This window comes from Nestor notabilis, unplaced genomic scaffold (assembly GCF_000696875.1).
Source record: "Nestor notabilis isolate BGI_N333 unplaced genomic scaffold, ASM69687v1 scaffold14472, whole genome shotgun sequence".
In the NCBI taxonomy this organism is placed as follows: Eukaryota; Metazoa; Chordata; class Aves; order Psittaciformes; family Psittacidae; genus Nestor; species Nestor notabilis.
This window is the reverse complement of record NW_009918016.1, coordinates 17,089-35,473: the sequence shown is the minus strand read 5'-3', so window position 1 is coordinate 35,473 and position 18,385 is coordinate 17,089. Positions and strand designations below refer to the sequence as shown.

At 35.7% G+C, this 18,385-nt stretch overlaps 1 protein-coding gene across 1 annotated transcript in view; it reads left to right on the top strand.

The window, feature by feature from the left end:
• Window positions 1-623: 623 nt before the first annotated feature.
• Window positions 624-18,385, top strand: part of STXBP3 (syntaxin binding protein 3) — a 19,070-nt gene continuing 1,308 nt past the window's right edge. Inside the window, exons 1-17 of the mRNA XM_010009510.1 lie at window positions 624-670; window positions 1,615-1,696; window positions 3,741-3,817; window positions 4,497-4,575; window positions 5,911-6,011; window positions 7,960-8,114; window positions 8,524-8,614; window positions 9,579-9,703; window positions 11,080-11,175; window positions 11,726-11,783; window positions 12,005-12,070; window positions 12,511-12,591; window positions 13,345-13,483; window positions 14,081-14,187; window positions 14,526-14,624; window positions 15,459-15,544; window positions 17,099-17,247. Of these exons, the coding sequence (XP_010007812.1) occupies window positions 1,618-1,696; window positions 3,741-3,817; window positions 4,497-4,575; window positions 5,911-6,011; window positions 7,960-8,114; window positions 8,524-8,614; window positions 9,579-9,703; window positions 11,080-11,175; window positions 11,726-11,783; window positions 12,005-12,070; window positions 12,511-12,591; window positions 13,345-13,483; window positions 14,081-14,187; window positions 14,526-14,624; window positions 15,459-15,544; window positions 17,099-17,247 (1,588 nt within the window). The 5' untranslated portion in view covers window positions 624-670; window positions 1,615-1,617. The remainder of the gene's footprint in view (window positions 671-1,614; window positions 1,697-3,740; window positions 3,818-4,496; window positions 4,576-5,910; window positions 6,012-7,959; window positions 8,115-8,523; window positions 8,615-9,578; window positions 9,704-11,079; window positions 11,176-11,725; window positions 11,784-12,004; window positions 12,071-12,510; window positions 12,592-13,344; window positions 13,484-14,080; window positions 14,188-14,525; window positions 14,625-15,458; window positions 15,545-17,098; window positions 17,248-18,385) is intronic.

The window sequence follows — 18,385 nt, the reverse complement described above, 5'->3', positions numbered from 1 at the left end:
ATACATCCCACTGCAGATCAAATCTGCATTAGCCTGATGACATCGCTCCTGATGCTGACTCTTATTGCTGAATCCTGTACAAGCCTTTTAATTGACGCTTCTCCCAAAGTTATCATAGCAGGAAAAGATAAACTTTCAGTTCCTGGAAGAACTGGTATTTTCTTAGGTTTATTCTGGAATTCTAGAGGAAGAACAAGGGCATCTGAAGTTAGCTTATATTTTAAAATAGATCTATTTGTGAATCTGTTGGTCCAGCTGCCTTTATCTTAAAGTAGCTTAATCTTTTTTCTATATGCACAATCCATTAAGTGGAAGAGCTCACAAAAAGAAAAAATAGAACCCACGTGAAATATTTATAAGCCTGTGATCATTCAGGCTGAATATTATGGAGGTCTTCATTATTAGCAAAAAAGAAAATTTAGCTATATGTTTTTGAAGTGGGTAGGGACAGTTTGTGCTCAAGAATTCTGAAGACGTATTTATTTGTGGTTTGTTTGGTTTTAATACTGTTTTTATGTATCTAAACATATGACTCTTAAAGGGTGAAGTGTTGTTATTTTTTTTACCAACAATTTGATTCCTCTGAGTGGTCAACTGTCTATCTCTGTTTCTTCTTACAGAGCTAAAATCATCAGTATTTGAGGACTGCAAGAAAGAAGAAGAATGGAAGGTATAATTTTGTGGTATTGTTTGTAAGAATGTTGGAATCACTTGAACGAATTATCTGTATCACTGAGAACAGAACAAATAAGCATCATTTAGTGGCTGGCACTTTCACTTAGAATTATTTTCTATTCAGTTGATGGATTTTAGTTCTTTTAACTCAATCTCTGTATAATACATAGTCGAAAAACCAAATGGCTAAAATCATCGAATGCTTTGGGTTTGAAGGGACCTTAAATATCATCTAGTTCCAATCTCCTGCCATGGGCATGGATACCTTCAACTATGCCAGGTTGCTCCAAGCCCTGTCCAGCCTGGCCTTGAACACTTCCAAGGATGGGGCAGCCACAGCTTCTCTGGGCAACCTGTGCCAGTGTCTCCTCAGTAAAGAATATAGGACGAACAAATGGTTACTTGTCTTGATTGTTTTTTAAGGTTTGGCGGTGGAAATTGGAAGCTGTTTCTGTTTATCTTTTCTTTTGAAAGACTTGTACTTAATTTCAAACATGATGCTGCTATGCAATACATGTGGAGCAAGATTGAGCCATGCAATATCTGTTAGAGCTGCTTAAGCTGTAAAGCAGTTTTAGAGTAAGTACAGACATATTTAAGAAGGCTATAGGGTATATTAGCAGGAACTCAAAAGACAAAATTCAAAAGTTTTAAAATACCTTCTAGTGGGAGTAGTGGGACAAGCTACATTTAAGATGCAGCTCATCTTTTGAAATCCTGTATGTAGAGGGCAGCTTTCTGATGCTAATTGAGATTAATTTCCCACTGCAAAGTAGCTATATGCAGGTGATGATACAGATACCAGCTATATGCAGGTGAAAATGCACAGTAATAAAACAGATTTCAGCTTCAAATTTCCATGGCAAGTTGTGAAGGAAGTAACATGGGTTTACCATAGCCAATTAATCTATCTGAATACTTGGGGATTTTTTTGATTAGGTAATGCTTTTGGATGATTATACTACTAAATTACTGTCACAGTGCTGCAAAATGACTGATCTGCTGGCAGAGGGTATCACAGGTAAGCATCATTCTTTTTAATATACATATGCAATATCCTGATAATAAAAAGGGAAAAAATAAAATTGATAGTACCTTAGTAAGAAATTGTCTCAATTTTGTTGATGAAGACAAGTATCTGTGGGATATTAGACTAGCAGACTTCGTGCTTGTACAGTAATTGCCCAATTGAGCATTTTCTTTTCTTTTCTTTTCTTTTTTTTTTTTATGAAAAATCAAATGTTTCTCTGCCTAGAAGCTAAAGCCTTCTCTGTGGTAGTCTTTTTGTTAAAGATTGCAATAAGTTGGGTGTTGTTTGGTGTTTGTTTTTAAGCTTTTTAAAACTTTGGTTTGGTTGGGGGTGGGGTTTTCTTGGGGGCTGGATGTTTGCTAATGTCAACAGTGGGGTAAATGAGAAAGTTATCTGTCAGTTGAAGTTAAGGAAAAACAGGAGCTCAGTAAAGTATTATAGGAATGTTAGTAAAACATAAGAATGGGCAAATTACTCTCTGCATTTCTTCCTGATGTGTTCTGTAAGTCAGTCATATCTGCTGCTGCAAATTCATTTATGCTCATGCACAGTAGAGCTAGGAGGGCAGAGAAACTCAAGTACTGAAATCAAAATGAGAACAGGAGACAATAGAGAAACTGAGAGGTGTTTCAAGCAATGGATGTGACAGACGCAAGACTTTAAATGTAAGTTCTATGTTGTTGAGATACAGTTTAGTCTTTTCTTAAAACTAGAGAGCCTTCTGTAATAAAAAAAAAAAAACACCCACAAAAAAATCCCAACAAAAATTTGAAACTAAGTTATATCAATAATTACTTTAACTGGAATAAACCCATAAGCAATGTTAAGAGCAGTAAGATATTAGCCACTGCCAAAAGTGAGTAATAGGTGGGATTGTGACAGATCTTAGTTATGCAGTGTGCCTATTTAGACAAGACTTTGTTTTTTCTAAGTGTGTTTTTAAAAATGTATTTTCTCTGTAGTAAATTTCATGGACTTTTCCTCCCTACAACTTAAAAAAAAAAAAAAAAGTGTGTTTTTGCTATCATAAAGCACTTATCAAAGTTGCTTTTTATGATTGACCTTTTTGTAATGTTTATTAGTGTATCATCCTGCTGAGCTCTTTTTCTGCCTATTTTTGTAAATGAATATACAAAATGATTATTTAGACTTAGTTATTTCCGCAAGTACAAAGACTTCTTATTCCAGCAGTTCAGTGTAATGTGATTCTTCTGGAATAAGAGCGAAGATGTATACATTTCACCTTTTGTAGTATGTTTTTAATCATAAGAAGCACTACTTACCCCTTTGTAAGAAGCCTTCGGTGAGCATGTATCCTATTCATCAGTAGGAAACCTTTTATTTTTAGTGAGTACGCTACTGAAAAGAACCTGTCTTTCCACATCCAGATGTCTGACATTACTTATCTTCCTCGTTCCTCCCCCTCAAAATTCCTGAGCAATATGAATCACTGCATTCTCAAGCTAGTGTACAGCAACATTATGTAGTAATAGCTTTACTAAACAGAGAAAACCAAGAATGGAGTGAAACTGATTTGGTGAAAAGATCTAATTTGTGCCTGCAATTATATTGGAACAGAGTAAGTGCATAGGAAATAGGCAAACAAAGGACAGAAGAGGGTGTAGTCCAGAATAGTGCCTTGCATAGTTTCTTTCTAATTCTCCTTCACTGTGCTGGGAAAAGAACAATCTTGCTGAGTCAGTTCTCTTGCAAGATAATTCATATTGGGCCCCTTGGTTTAAGCAGGTTTGTATTGCCATACCTATTATTTGTGAGGGCAAAACTCTGCTTATGTACAATAGCCAGGAAAAAAATTAAAGATTTAGGTGACACTAGACTGAGAGTTGAAGAAGTCTTGTGGTAATTTGCTCTGTTGTAAACCACAAACAAAAATCAAGGCTAATCATTGCCACTAATTTTGTGGACAATTTGATAGGCGTTATTTTATCGCTTCTATGCTAAAATATGTATGGTGCTTTCCTTACAGATGCTGAAAGCTCTTAGTTATAAAAATGTAATATTTCTTACTTTATAGTGGTGGAGAATGTATATAAAAACCGCGAGCCTGTCCCACACATGAAAGCAATATATTTCATAACTCCCACCAAAAAGGTTAGTATTTTAAAGAAAATGTAGCAAGATCTTTCAGACTGAAAAAGCAGTCTTATTTTAAAAGTTAGTCACTGTGTACAACTATATAGTACTTAACTTTTTAACTTTGTGTGATGCTCCTCTGTATGATACTTAATTTTCCATGATGAAAAGACAGTGCAGTGTCACCATACAATATGTTGCAAACATGTGCCTTTTCATCAGTGGAGGCACCGTTTCATTGCGTACATGTTAGTAACCTCACTGAGAGAGATGCTGTCTCAAAAGAGTGATGCAATACATTGAAGAACAGAAGTCAAAGTAGTGGCTCTTATTAGAGATTACTTTTACTCCCTAAAATTTGCTGAGGGAATAAATCTCAGTACAGAGGTGGAAAATGATGCAAGTGTCCTGCTTTGTGTGTTTCCTGAAGTGATCCTGGTGCACAACTGACCGTCTTAATTTTTTTTTATTATTGGTCTGGAATTAAAATCATCTTGAGTGTATTATTATATGTTGATTTGCAGTATTCCTAAGTGGTACTGCATAGTTAAGAGGGCAGGAGGAGAGGAGGGAGAGGTTTTGTTTGGTGGGGAAAAAAGCAAAAAAATAATGTGTGGGTTGTTTTTTGGGTTTTTTTGGGGTTTTTTTGTTTGTTTTTTTTGTTTTTTTTAAACTTATTTTTCCTACCCCCCCTAAGTCTGTAGATGGACTTATTGATGACTTTATCACTAAATCATCCAGCAGATATAAAGCAGCATATGTGTATTTCACTGACTGTAAGTAAGCTTTTGTGTTGTAATTTTATAACTTTATATAGGTAAATAAGTAAGCTTCTCAACTTTCTTTCCTGTAGTTTAGTATGTGCAAATTGAGTCCTGTTTCTTGAGAGAAGATAGGAGACTCAAGTCATTAACCACATTTGGGTTGCCAGGAGGTGGTTACTATGCTGTATGGCGATAGTAATTTCTTGCACGATTACCAAACAGTCTTGATCGTTCCCCACCTCAGCTTTTAGTTTAGGTAATCTAGTTTTATGTCTAAAGTATTCAAGTCTTCTCCTGTGTTAGGGAGTGTGGAAGAAGACAATTCAAGTAAAACTATGTATCTCGTATAAACTAAATAGTACTCAAAAATACAAATGCGTAAGAATTTTCTGCCAGAACAGTGCATTGTAGTGGGCTATGTTTAGGTAGTTCCTTCAGACTTGTGCCAGCTTTTTCCTGTCCCTAAAAGAAGGTGCCTACTTAGCCCTTGCATGCATGACATTTTGCAAAGCAGAGACAAATAGTACAAATGGGGCTTACCTGACTGCATATACCTCTGCAGCCAGTCAGCGTGAATAAAATGGCACGTAAAGAAGGGAAAACAAAAAAACCCAAATGTGCTGCAGAAAGCAGGGGCTGAGTTGTGGCTCTCTGTGGATGGAGCATATCTGCTACCATGTGTTCTCAGAACAGTTACCAAATTACTATCCAAACCACCTTGGTTTCTTGTTTGATTTTATGCTGATGAAGCAATTCTTGTTCTGGAAAAATACTGCTATCTTGCTGTATGTTCCTTTGTTGGAAATGTTCAAGCTTTCAGTGTGAATGCTTACCAGAACTTTTCATGTCAGGAGTTAGAGAAACAGCTCTGTCATTTCCAGTATTTGTGTCATTTTCTGAAGTGGAATCCAGTGTAGCCTGAATACATTTGAGATATGTTATTAAATTCCCTATTTCTGTGTCTTGCTATGTACACATTATTTCTCTCTTTAACCTTTTTGTGGCTTGGGAAAAGTTTTTTCTCTCCTATATATGAGAAGAAATAGCAGAAACTTTTGCTTTGATAAAACCAATATCCTTCACTGCTGCAGACTGCTAATGAGTGTTCTACAACTTTGTGTGCCAAAAGCTAGTAAAAAAATTTGCCAGTGATGCTTCTTGAAAAAGATCTCGAACACAAAATATTGATTATACATTCTCTTTCACTTCAGGAAGATTTAGCAACTTTTTTGTATACTACTGTAAATTAGTTCTTAATTGCGAATTGTTCTAAATGCTGTTAAGCTTCTGAGTGAGTAAACAGCTGGAATATGCACAAATGATTTATACCTACAATCTTTTTCCTAGTTTGTCCTGACAACCTCTTCAATAAAATTAAGTTGTCTTGTGCAAAATCAATAAGGAGATGCAAGGAGATCAACATTTCCTTCTTCCCATATGAGTCTCAGGTAGGTTTCATTCTTCATCTCAACAGCATAAAATAGTCTGGAGAACTAATTTCGCTTATTGATGACCTGCTAGAAAGCAATTAAATACAGTGTAGTTTCTGGTTTTGTGTTTATTTTTTTAGCTGACAAACTGTATGTGAGACTTGTTGCCATTTTGGAATATTTCCAGTGCTTGCCTGTATTTTTCAGATGAAAACAAATGCTTTTGTACTCAAAGGCTTACTGTTTGCACTTGATCTCTTTGCCAGACTTGGAGTCAGTTGCAATGGAGAGGTCAGAGAAGGTATCTGTCCTTTAGGAGAAGTATTCTGGCTTGTCTCTAGTAAGCACCAAAGTTTGTCACTGCTTATACTGAGATGTTATTTTGACAGACTAGGTAGATTAGTGCATAGGAATAAGTAAAACTAACTGCTTGGTGAAAGTCAGAAAAGGAGCGCAAATGGATGAAGAGAACTGAAGGGGAATGGAGCAAAACCGAAGTCTCACAAAAGACAAACAACAGCTGTAACAACTTGGTGAATTTTTTCTTGAAAATTTTCTTAAAAATTAGAGACCACCAATGTAAAGTGAGTGCTGTTCTTGTGAACCCACACAGTGGGTGTTGAGTTGCAGGATAATTTGCTGCTTGTGCACTGTATCACATACAGAAGGCTGAAATGCACTGTGATATTCACTAATACAGTCAACACCCAGACTCTGTCCCCTGTTGGAAATTGTAGATCTGAGTGTGAATGTTTCCTACAAGTCTTTCCTGTATTCTTCAAACCTTATGAACGTATCAAAGGTCAGAACTCTTTTGTATACCAAGTGGCAGGTGAATATAGGAATGGTTGCTGCTATCTATGCCTTACTGTGATAAAGTTTCCTAGTTTGACAGCACACTCCTTTTTACAATAAAGGTGTTTTATTATCTAGATTGAGAAGCCATCAGAGAATGGCTCAGCTTTATATGCTTAGAATGACATCATATGGTATGGAATATCCCTTGGGTCAGTTGGCGTCAGCTGTGTCCCCTCCTAGCTTCTTGTGCACCCCCAGCCTGCTTGCTGGTGGAGTGGTGTGAGAAGCAGAAGAGGCCTTGACTGTGCATAAATGCTGCTCAGCAGTAACAAAAACATCCCTGTGTTATGAACACTGTTTTCAGTTTTTTAGTTTAGTATTCTCAGTATTTTGGGTTGTGAGAACATTTTGAATCCTTTGCAAAGGAGCAGAAAATGCTAACTAGTTTTCCTAATTTAAAATCTGTGGGCCTGCTTTCTGGGGTGGTAAGAGTAAATAATCAGACTGTACTCTGGGCAAAGTCCAAGTGATTATCTACTAGAATGAAACAAAATCTTTATTTGGATGGTTGTTCCTTTTTGGCTGTGTAGTTACAGAGTCCATCTGAAGCTGGAAAAAATCCACTTACTGACAATGAGATTTGTTCCCATGTTTGCATTCCATTTATTAAGCTGTTGAAAAAGTTTTTCTTCTGTGTAGTACTAAACATCTTATATCAATGTTTAATGCTTTAAAGAATTTCAGATCTTGGAGGTGAAGTCTTAATATAATAAACAGATATAATATATAAAATTGTATTTTAAACAAATTTACCTTGATACCTTCTATGATCATTCTGGTATTGCGTTGTATGGCTCTCTATGAGACACTGGATGGTGTTTAGTTCTGCCTGATTTGGGTCCTTCCCGTCTGTACAGACAGTATGCAATTTGAAAAATACAGTAATTTATATAGGAGAGGAGAGTAATAGCAGAAAAGAGGGTAAGAACAAGAAACAGATGAGCTTAACAGGGCAGAGAAAGAGGACTGAAGTGTTTTTGTTGTTGTGGTGGGTTTTTTTTAATGGCATTTTGCTACAGCATGTATTTAAAGTATTAGCATTTATTTTAGTAGGTATTTATCATTAAGCAATTTAAGTCATTGTTTTTCTTGGTTGTGCTTTACATAGGTATTTACTCTCAATGTCCCAGATGCATTCTACCGCTGTTATAGTCCAACTCTGGAAAAGACGAAGGATAAAGACGCTGTAATGCAAGTAATGGCTGAACAAATCGTTACTTTATGTGCCACGCTGGATGAGAACCCAGGAGTACGATATAAAAGGTGAGGCAAAAATAGTGTTACATAACGTAGTTGCTTTTGCTTATAGGATTTCCCACATTGTTTGGTAGTAGCCTGAGGCTGCAGCCTGGTTTCTTTTATTGTAGATTAATTGTTTTTAATTCACAGCTCTGAAATTTGAGAATGACAGGAATTTGTGAAGTGTAAGCAGAGCAATATATTATTTTTCTGTATGTATTCATATATTCACTTAATATACCCTGGTTTGTTATGAACTGTTTGTTTTATATTTGGTCTACTGACTGAATTGGAAATAGTTAGAATGGAGTTTGGAAGCTGCTTGTGAAACCAGAGCATCAAGCTAGGGAGTTCCTTCTGATTTGATGGTAGCATTTTAGTGGTTTTGATGAAGAAAATTTAAGTTATTTTTGCATGCTTCCTTTTTTCCCAGTGGACCATCTGATAAAGCCTGCAAACTTGCACAGCTGGTTGAAAAAAATCTTGAGAACTACTACAAAACTGATGAGCAAAGCCAAATAAAGGTAAAAAGTAAACTGTTTGCTTACTTTTTATAAGTTTGGGGGAAAAGAACTAATCTTTACAGTATGTTTTGATAATAAGTTCTACAAAACCAGGTTTTGTTTCTTAATAAAGGCAAGTAGTTGCCATGTAGTTGGTTTTTGTGTATGGAAACAGCTTAGAGATTGTAACTGAAACAATAAATCTGTATGTAAGCAAAAGTAATCTGTGTGATCAAACTAATTGATCAAAAAATTGGCCCTATTATAATGTAAGGGATGATACAAGCCTGAAGAAAAAGTGGGTAACTTGTTTTAACATCACCTTCCATAGGGCTGCGGAAGAAGGGTGTGTGTATAAGGGGCTTAATTGCAAAATTGAAATGCCTCCCATTAAGGGATTTATTGTCCACAAAGATACAGCTTTTCACATACATAATGTTTTTGATCTGTCACTATAGACTGAGGCAGATTAGGGCAGCTGCTGAAATGTGAAAGTACAGGGTAAACAACTCTGACTTAGTGCTGTGCCACTCTGCCACAGAAATAAATGTAACTGATGCTACTGCCGCTTTACTGAACCCCAAAATGAGACTTTCGGTTGAATGGTTGGACGTGAATTTTTCGGTGTTGCAGCACAATATAGGTAGTCTGGTCTGAAATACAAACAACACACTTATTTGTGACATGTCAGTGGGAGGCTTTTTTTCTGTTTTTCATATATATATTTTGTTCATCAGGTGAGATCACTGAATGGATTGCAAGGGGCTAAAAGCATTGCCTTTAAAATTGGTGTTTATAGCCACTGTCTTCTGGTTATCATCCAAATGTTTGCTTCTATTTATGTTGATTAACACTTAGACTATACTCTGTAGGGTTTTTTCAGTTAGTTTTCCAAAAATGTCTGCTGTAGCTTATTTTAAATAGACTTAACATGCATTAACTTTGTACTGTCTATTAACTTTACATTTATTTGATGGCTTTCTAGGCTAAAACCCATTCCCAACTAATAATAATTGATCGTGGCTTTGACCCAGTGTCAACTGTCCTTCATGAGCTCACCTTCCAGGCAATGGCATATGATCTGCTACCAATTGAAAATGATACTTACAAGCAAGTACTTAAAGAAAAAAAAAAAAATCTAAACACTTTAGTCTTGATTATAAAATCTATGGAATTGTTTAGCTGAATTGCACCATAGGAATAATAGCTGCTTATGTTACATAAGGGTTGCTTCACTTTTTATTGATCTTTCCTTTTGGATTTGTAACTTCCTTTTTTTCTTAACTTCCTCATTTATTTGAGATTAGGTAAGATCTATCTAGAATTTTTTGGTAAGTTTTGAGTCTAACAAATTCAATTTTTTTTTTTTTTTTTTTTTGTTTTTTTAAATAAAAAGGACATTGTACTAGACTTGAAGCAAAACCTTAGTAGTGGATGTTCAACTTCTCTACCTTTTCTTTAGTATTTTCAACCTTCCTGGCCTAACAAGGCAAACAAAACCAGTAATCAAATACTGAGAAGAAGCTTAGCTAATTCTAGGGAGTGCTCATTTCTATAGCTCCAGTCATATAATTTGTGTAGTTGTTATAATTTTCATGTTTTTTCCCTAAATGCACATTTAGTTAAGCCACGTTCAATTTATAAGCATTATTTTATCGCTATTTGGAATAGTGTGACATGTTTTTGTGTAATGTATGCACTTTTTCGGATTGTTCTGACACCAAAGATACTGGTAAGACTTGGCTTTCTGACGACCCGCTAGAGCAAATGAGAGCTAATCACCTCATTGTTGAGTTAAGCGAAGAGGGATGGATATCTTTTGTCAAAAACATTGGGTGAATGTTTTTAAAGCACATGTAGAATTTGATGAATCTGAAATTTGCTGGGTATGAATATATAGTAGAGTGTTTTCTAAGTAGTCATGATCTGACTTTCTCAATTAATCTTGTAATTTTTATTTTTTTCCTTTCTGCTCTCTGGCCATATGCACTGTGAGTTTCTGTAAATGTGAAAATGTGATGTAGTAAGATTGTACTTTGTAGAAAAGTAGTAGCTGGTCTGTAATGCTGTGAAGCATGGTTCTTGTGCATGTAAAATAATTAGTCCTAGTCTATTTTGTTGGTGAGTGGGACTTCGTTTTCCTTCAGAGATAGAAAAGGTCCTGGAGTAGATACAGAAAGCTGCACTTTGCAGTCTCAATGTGTACTACTTTGCACACAGCTTGCATTTGAAGCCAAAGGGAGGTTGACATTGGAAGCTGAAGACAAATTGAGGTGTATGTGAATGTATGATTGAAACTCTAGTTATCACTGGTTTAAAAGAAGCTATTGCCTCTAAGAGTCAGTCTAAAAGTCATCTGCTGCTTCTATGTTCACAGACATTGTCTGTGAAATCCTATGTAAATTATATTGTAGGGCCATAGCTGTGTTATCGTGGGAGGGGGTTGGAACTCAAACCAAATAACTCTCTGAATTTTCTCTTGGAAGATACAAAACAGAAGGGAAGGAACGGGAGGCAATTCTGGAGGAAGATGATGAGCTCTGGGTGAAGATTCGGCACAAGCATATTGCAGATGTGATAGAGTATGTGACTAAAATAACAAAAACTAGTTCAAATGCAAGTTATAGAAGTTTGAGAGGGAATGTGTTTGAGCTATTAATTAGGAATGCAGGCAGTAGCGAAGATGGTTTGCAATATGGACTGCAGCCTTTTAAATAATCAATTCCAGGGAGAAAGCATACTTTCAGAAATAGAAGTATGTACAGAAGTATACGATTTTACTTATCTTAATTACAGTTCTTGAGGGAAATGGAAATAAAATTATTTCCTGAAAAGTGTCTTCAAATCTTTTAAATCTGAAGGGATTATATTGCATAACATACTTACAAGTTATTGCATCAAATGATGTGAAGATATCGTAAACAGAATGTTTTAACTTAAATTTGTTTCCTTTGTCAAAACCCACTCTCTTCTATGAAGCAGACCTGTATTTGAAACTTTTACTTTAATTCAGAAGTTCTTGCACAGTTCTGTTGAGATTTTAAGTAAAGATCTTAAATCTTTAAGAACTGGGGTGCTGTTGCATTTGATGACTTACCTTTTTTTTTTTTTTTTCCCCCTCCTCCCCCTCAGGGAAATACCAAAACTTTTTAAAGAAGTTTCATCAAAAAGAAAAGCAGCAGAAGGAAAAGTAAGTTCTTTAAATTATTAATTATTATTGTTTTTCCTAGTAATTTAATTATTTTCAGCTGATCAGATAAATGTAATTCATGGACCTATTACAGAAATTAAGGCTTATCTCACTGGCAGTTTTTGGAGGGTGTGGGCGACCAAGGCTGCAACAGGGAGGGGAAATAATAATATTAAATATTGGTGGGGGGAAAAACTTCAACTTGTATCATTTCTTCACAGGTATCAATATCTGCTCTGGCCCAGTTAATGAAAAAGATGCCGCTTTATCGTAAAGAGATTAGTAGGGTAAGGGGTCTTTTGTAACCACAACTTCACAATAAATCATTTTGTACGCTGTAATATTCTGTGTTGTTGAAGTCTGGCTCTGTCCTGACATTTTCCGGGTAAATGCGTTATATAACTTTTCTCCAAATTAGTATGTTCTCCTACTGCAAAATTGTGAGAAGAAAGCTTTATTTCCAGGTGTTTCGCTTTAGTGTGTAAAAAATCTACTTTAAATGATTTGCATGCTTTGAGGATGGAAGATAGCATAGCTGCTTAATGTTTTAAAAGGTATTATGGGAGTTAATCTCTGTCGAGGATAAACCACAGAAAATGTGTGTTGGTATTGAAGGATAGTTGAAGGGTTGACTCTTGTAACCAGTGAAAATGATTGCTTCATGTGTTTACAAAAAAACCAGCAAGTTATGGCAGCTTGTAGTAATTTTTTGGTTTTGGCCTTCTAGCAAGTTATTCATCTTAACTTAGCAGAAGATTGCATGAGCAAGTTCAAATCCAACATAGAAAGGCTCTGTAAAACTGAACAGGTATGTTGAAAATAAACCCCCACAAACCAAACAACAACTTACTCCAGATGTGACTTGTTTGTCTGCAGGAGGAAATGCTTGTTCTCAGCTGACAACAGTAGTGTGTCTGTTGCCTGTTGGATTTTTTGGGTTTTTTTTTTGAGGGAAAAGCATTAAATCGAAGTGAAAGATACAAGGCTCTTACTCTGCCAATAAAGGACTTCTGTTTGTTGACTTTAAATCTGGCTGATTTGTATAAGGATAATCTTTGTTTTCTTTGTTCAAAACTACTATGAAGTTGCCTTACTAAGAAGCAAGCCCTCTTAAAATGTCTGGGTAAAGCACCTGCTAGGGTGAGGCCTTATATTGTGCTTGAGTTAAAATTTACAATTTTTATTTATATGAATTCTAAATATCAAACAGTTCAAAATCTTTGAGTGTTACGTAGTGTTATTATAATACTGTAACTATTGAAATAATTGTGACAAAGACTTGTCACACTGAATTTAAATTGATGCAGCTTGATGGTTTCCTGAAACCTATGGTTTCATAAAAATGCATTTCAAAACACACAAAACAAAGGGGTGGGTGGTTTTGGTTGGTTGGTTGGTTTTCTTCTGGGTTTTTTTTGTTTGTTTTTTGTGGGGTTTTTTTGTTTTTTTTTTTTTGTGTTGTTATTTTTTAATGACTACTCACTAAACCATGTGGGTTTGTTTTGGTTTTTTTTTTCCCCCTTGTTTTGTTTTTGGTTTTTTTTTTTTCCCTTTAATTTAGGACTTGGCTCTTGGAACTGATGTAGAAGGTCAAAAAGTGAAAGACTCAATGAGAGTCCTCCTTCCAGTTCTGCTCAACAAAAGTCATGAGAGCTATGATAAAATTAGAGCTATTCTTCTGTACATCTTTAGCACTAATGGTATGATAAGCTACCCTATTTTGTTGTTGTTGTTGTTGTTTCTTTCAGTGGTATGGACTTCAGCTCAAGTTTTGGGCTAGTCCAGTGTTTTTAGTTAAGCAGTTGTATTGGAACTGATGGACAAGTTTGAAAGAAATACTGTCCATCCTCTGTAGCTTCTCTTCTCAAATGAGTAGTGAGGTACTACTGGTAAGGAGTTAAGACATTCAATGTAAGTGCAGATCCATACAGTGTTTAGGCATCATTCCTGTTCTTGGATGTTGGCAACAGTTTAGATTTTCCCCTTTTCACTTAGTATTGAAGCTGTTAAAGGGGGAGCTCCATGTCTTGCAACCTGAAAATTAACTCGGTGGGGAAGAGCTTCTAGTAGAGGAGTAGGAAATTTGTATAATGTTAGTCTGAGAAACTATTATAGTAACAATGAGTTTTGATCTCACAAATGGACAAAATTTTATCTAAAATAGAGTGTTGTGTTAAAGTAGACTGGACAAACAAAACAAAAAATCTTGGACTAAGTAACAGCCCAGAATGTGTAAGACAAAATTGGTGTTACTCAGTCACATGGTTATTAAGTTTTATGTTTTCCTTATGTCAAAGGAACTACCCAGGAGAACTTGGACAAGCTGATCCAGAATGTTCAAATAGAAAGTGATAGTGATATGATAAGAAATTGGAAATACCTTGGCGTTCCTGTTATTGCCTCAGTAAGAACGTATTCATTTATTTTGTAATTTCCTACAACCCAAGCACTTGACTACAGCTCTCTTACCTTTTCAAAGTAAGATACCTATAAAGTTCCCTCTACAATTGTCAGCTTGTGACTTCAGCTAGTTGGCTTTGGATAGTGCCAACTTTCTCAGTTCCTTGTCTCTGAAATTAGTACTTCTAGTGTATCCAGAATTCTACATGTAATAATTATTTGTTGTTATTGTTATTTCCTGAGAATCTCCTACTGTTCCCCTTCCCCACACTACTAATTGGTAATAAGTTTCAAAAATCCAATTCACTGTATAATACAACCTTATTTTGAAAATGTTTTCAGTCTGCTGCTCAGCAGCATAAATACCCAAGGAGGGACCGTTCTTCAGAAGAAACTTACCAACTTTCTAGGTGGACGCCTGTCATTAAAGATGTTATGGAGGTAAATCTGACCAACTAAGTAATGCATGGGTGCAGTGCAGAAATTTACTCAAGTGGGCAGTTGCAATCAGTTTTTACAAATTCTATAGTATCTTGAGTTACTGCTGTTAAATATGCCTGTTTAGCAAAGTGATCACTTGTACACTGTCTGTACTACAGAATGTTAGCCTGCTGTGTTCCTTTTAAAGGTGATGCAAATAAAAGTGAAAGCAAAAAGTCTTTTTGAACATCTTGTCCTGTGGTAGGCAGTGTTCAGTAACTTGAAGAGCTAGATTTTTTTTTTTTTTGTGGGTTCCCCTCCACACAATGGTTCTTAAAACTGCAATTCAAATCTAAACTGTAGATTAGCAGAGGCTGGGAAATACTACTTGCCAGAGGTGTAGTTGCTCTATTCTTAAACCTCTTCCTAAGCATGAGTTAGTGACATATGTTGGACAGAATTGTGAGTTCACTGGATCTTTTGTCTGTCCTAGTGCTGTCATTTGTAGATTCTTGGTGACTTTCACCCATTCATTTGTGTCTTCAGGGGACCCTAACTTCGCTCATATACAACTAAAGAGAAATCAGATATGTTAGGGTCATTACAGATAAAGAGCTGCTAGTGAAATCTGAGCAGTTAAATCAGTAGAGTGTTTATGAAGAAAGCATTGTAATAATTTTTGAGCATTTTGTTACATAGGACTGTAGTTCATGAGGTGCTGCTTGCAACTGGCTGTTCTAAGAAATTGCATGTGCTGGCATTAAATTCCACTTAGACATCTTTACTGGAAGTTTGAACTTGGTGGATTTTAGGTCTATGTGGCTGTTTCAAGTGAGTCTCTGTTTTGCCCTTCAGGATGCAATAGAAAACAAACTAGATTCAAAAGACTGGCCTTATTGTTCCCAGTGTCCTCCTACCTGGAATGGTTCAGGAGCAGTGAGGTAAACTGTTTAACTTCCTGAAACATAATTTACCCATTTATCAGTATTTTTCTCATGTACATTCTCAAAGTGTGCTCGCTAAGTAGTGAAAAAACGTATTTAAGGTAATACTTGTGTAAAACATGTATGTTTTTCATCTAAACTATACTGACCTTTGTTGTTTAATAATTCTTGGCTGTATATAGCTTTTTAGTGGAGTATCTCTGTTTTGCTTCAAAGTTAGAAATAACATTTCTGTATTCCCAGAATGAGAAGTTTAAACCATTGAGCTTTTTAGTGTGAAGTAGTTTCAGGAATGGATTATTGGTATAGTGTGACTTGGGCAAAAAGAATGTGTTTGTTTATTCTGAAAGTTATTTCTGCTGTGGTAGCAGTGGTGTCATTCTTCAAGGTAATGACTTCAGTAAGTAAAAATTAACGTCTCTAGGTTGTCTCATTAGGGAATAAGGGCCTGTTGGACATTTGACCCCTGTTGTCAGGGGATGACTTAGACAAGTCCAGAAAAGTTGAAGGTCTTGGAATGAATTCTCTGCTAATAAATGTGAAAGTGTGTTCCGTGTACTTGCTTATTTACTGAGTAGTACTGAGAGGTTATTTTGGGATTATTTTTTTTAGCTCCCTAATCTGTACTGTCCCTTCTTTCTTTTTTTAATCCCATGAGCTCTTGAACCTCATGATCAATACCTGCCAATTTAACAGCTTTGTCACATTTGATAGTGTTACTTAAATGGTGTGACAGCTGAATAGAGATAGGAGTGTTCCTATCACAGGAATGCTCATTGCACTAATCAGATGCAGGAATTCATAGGGAGGGAAATTTATACACATCCTAAGATTGGAGATGATGCTTAAATTGGAATTTGTATGTTATGGAATACAAGTCAAAAGGTACAGATGCACAGCCTTGGGAAAATATTTTTTCTCAGCCTTTGGAACATAAGGACACACGATGATCAAGGCAAGAAAACACTGGGGCAAGTCCCTGTACGTTGTAACTGGATCTGTATCTTACAGGCTGATGCAATGTGAGAATCTTTCAGACACCCTAGCAAAGAGATCAGGGCTCGAGATGATTTAACCTGAATCTGCAATTTCTGTATCTATGTTAGTGTATTTTAAGTGACTTTTTTTTTTTCCTCCTGGCTATCTGAATCTTACTTAATATAACAGCCAAGTATTTTTTAATGAGAGACTCTGTTCATGTTTAGAAACTGAAAAATCTAAGACTAGCTTTTTCAAATGAACGTCTCATGAGTGGAATTGCCAGCATGCAGAATTAAGTTGCTTGGTAGAAGTCCTTTGTCTGCATGTGTGTGTGTGTAACATTTTTTGCTTTGTATTTATTTTCCCCCATGTGATTCTGAATAGTTTCAGTAATATGGTAACTTGTTCTCATTAAAATTCTTTGAATTATCAATTTGTCTAAAGTTTTTTTCTAAAATGATAATCAAACCACGAACTGTATGACAGAAAATTCTACTGCTTAAGTGTATTATTTTTACCAAAATTACTCAGTAAAGCTATATAAATGTCATCTTATGAAATCTTTCACAGTGCACGCCAGAAACCTAAGGGTAGTTATAAAGACGAGCGAAAGAGTAGTGCAAGACTGATTATATTTGTGATTGGAGGAATTACATATTCTGAGATGCGCAGTGCTTATGAAGTTTCTCAAGCCTACAAGTCTTGCGAGGTTGTTATTGGTAAGCTTGATTTGGGAAAAGGGTGGTAGGTGGGGCTTTACTGCATGTGTTTTTGGAAAATGTAAGGATCTTTTTTTTTTTTTTTCTTCCATTCCCTGAGTTGGTTCAGCAAACTAGTACTATAGCAGCTGTCTTTCTTAAAACTATGCATTTAGAAGTATCTTTTCAGTTTATCTAGATTGCTTGGTGGTTGGTTTTGTTTTCAACCAAATGTTAGGGACAATAAATGCCATTATGCTCTATGGAAGAGTCATCATGAATTATTTTAAAGAAGTACATTATTGAAGTAGCCTGAAGTATAGCAAAAAGGATTTAAACAGACCTGTGTTTTCTTGCATTATAGCTGGCAAACCAGTGCAAAATTATTCTTTTGGGGAGGTAGGGAAGCTAAGTATCTTTAAAAAACAAATAAGCAAGCAAATGAAACAACCACTCCCCCACCCTCCCTCAAAAACCCCAAACCAAGGAACAAACCAACCCCAAACCAACCAAACCAATACAAAATAACTTTTCAGTGTAGATCAGTTGACTTTGCAACATCCTTGAGTTCTTGTCATGTGTTCGTTTCTAGGGACTTTATGCAAACCACACCATGATTTATAGCTTTTGCCCTAAAAAAATGAAGCAATTGCCCTAATCTGCTTAAGATTCCACAGTAAATGCATGAGTTACCAGCTGGGGTAGTAATCTGTCAGTTAATACTTCAGGTGCAGCAAATGCTTGTTCCATCAGCTCCTGTGCTTCAAATAATCATTTCATGTAATGCTGTTTAAATTTAGGTGCTAAATCATTTGCTTATATGGAATGTCAAAACAGAGCTCCAAAATACAGAACCTTACCAGAGACCTGTATCCATCTCCAGTGGCAGCTGCTATCCGGATGCATGGTCATCTAAAGCATTCTGAATTGCTTATGATACCTATGTCTAGGAATTAAATTTAGTCTTGAGTTTCAAAAAAGATTAAATCTATCTACTATAATTTTAAATAAATGAATACTCTTTTAAAGCAGTGACAAGTTTGATTCTGAGATTGAGAGTCTAGCTGGGTTTTTTTGTTGTTTGTTTGTGTTGTTTTGGTTTTTTTGGTTGTGGGTTTTTTTGTTTTTTTTTTTTTTTTTTTTTTTTTTTTGTTTTTTG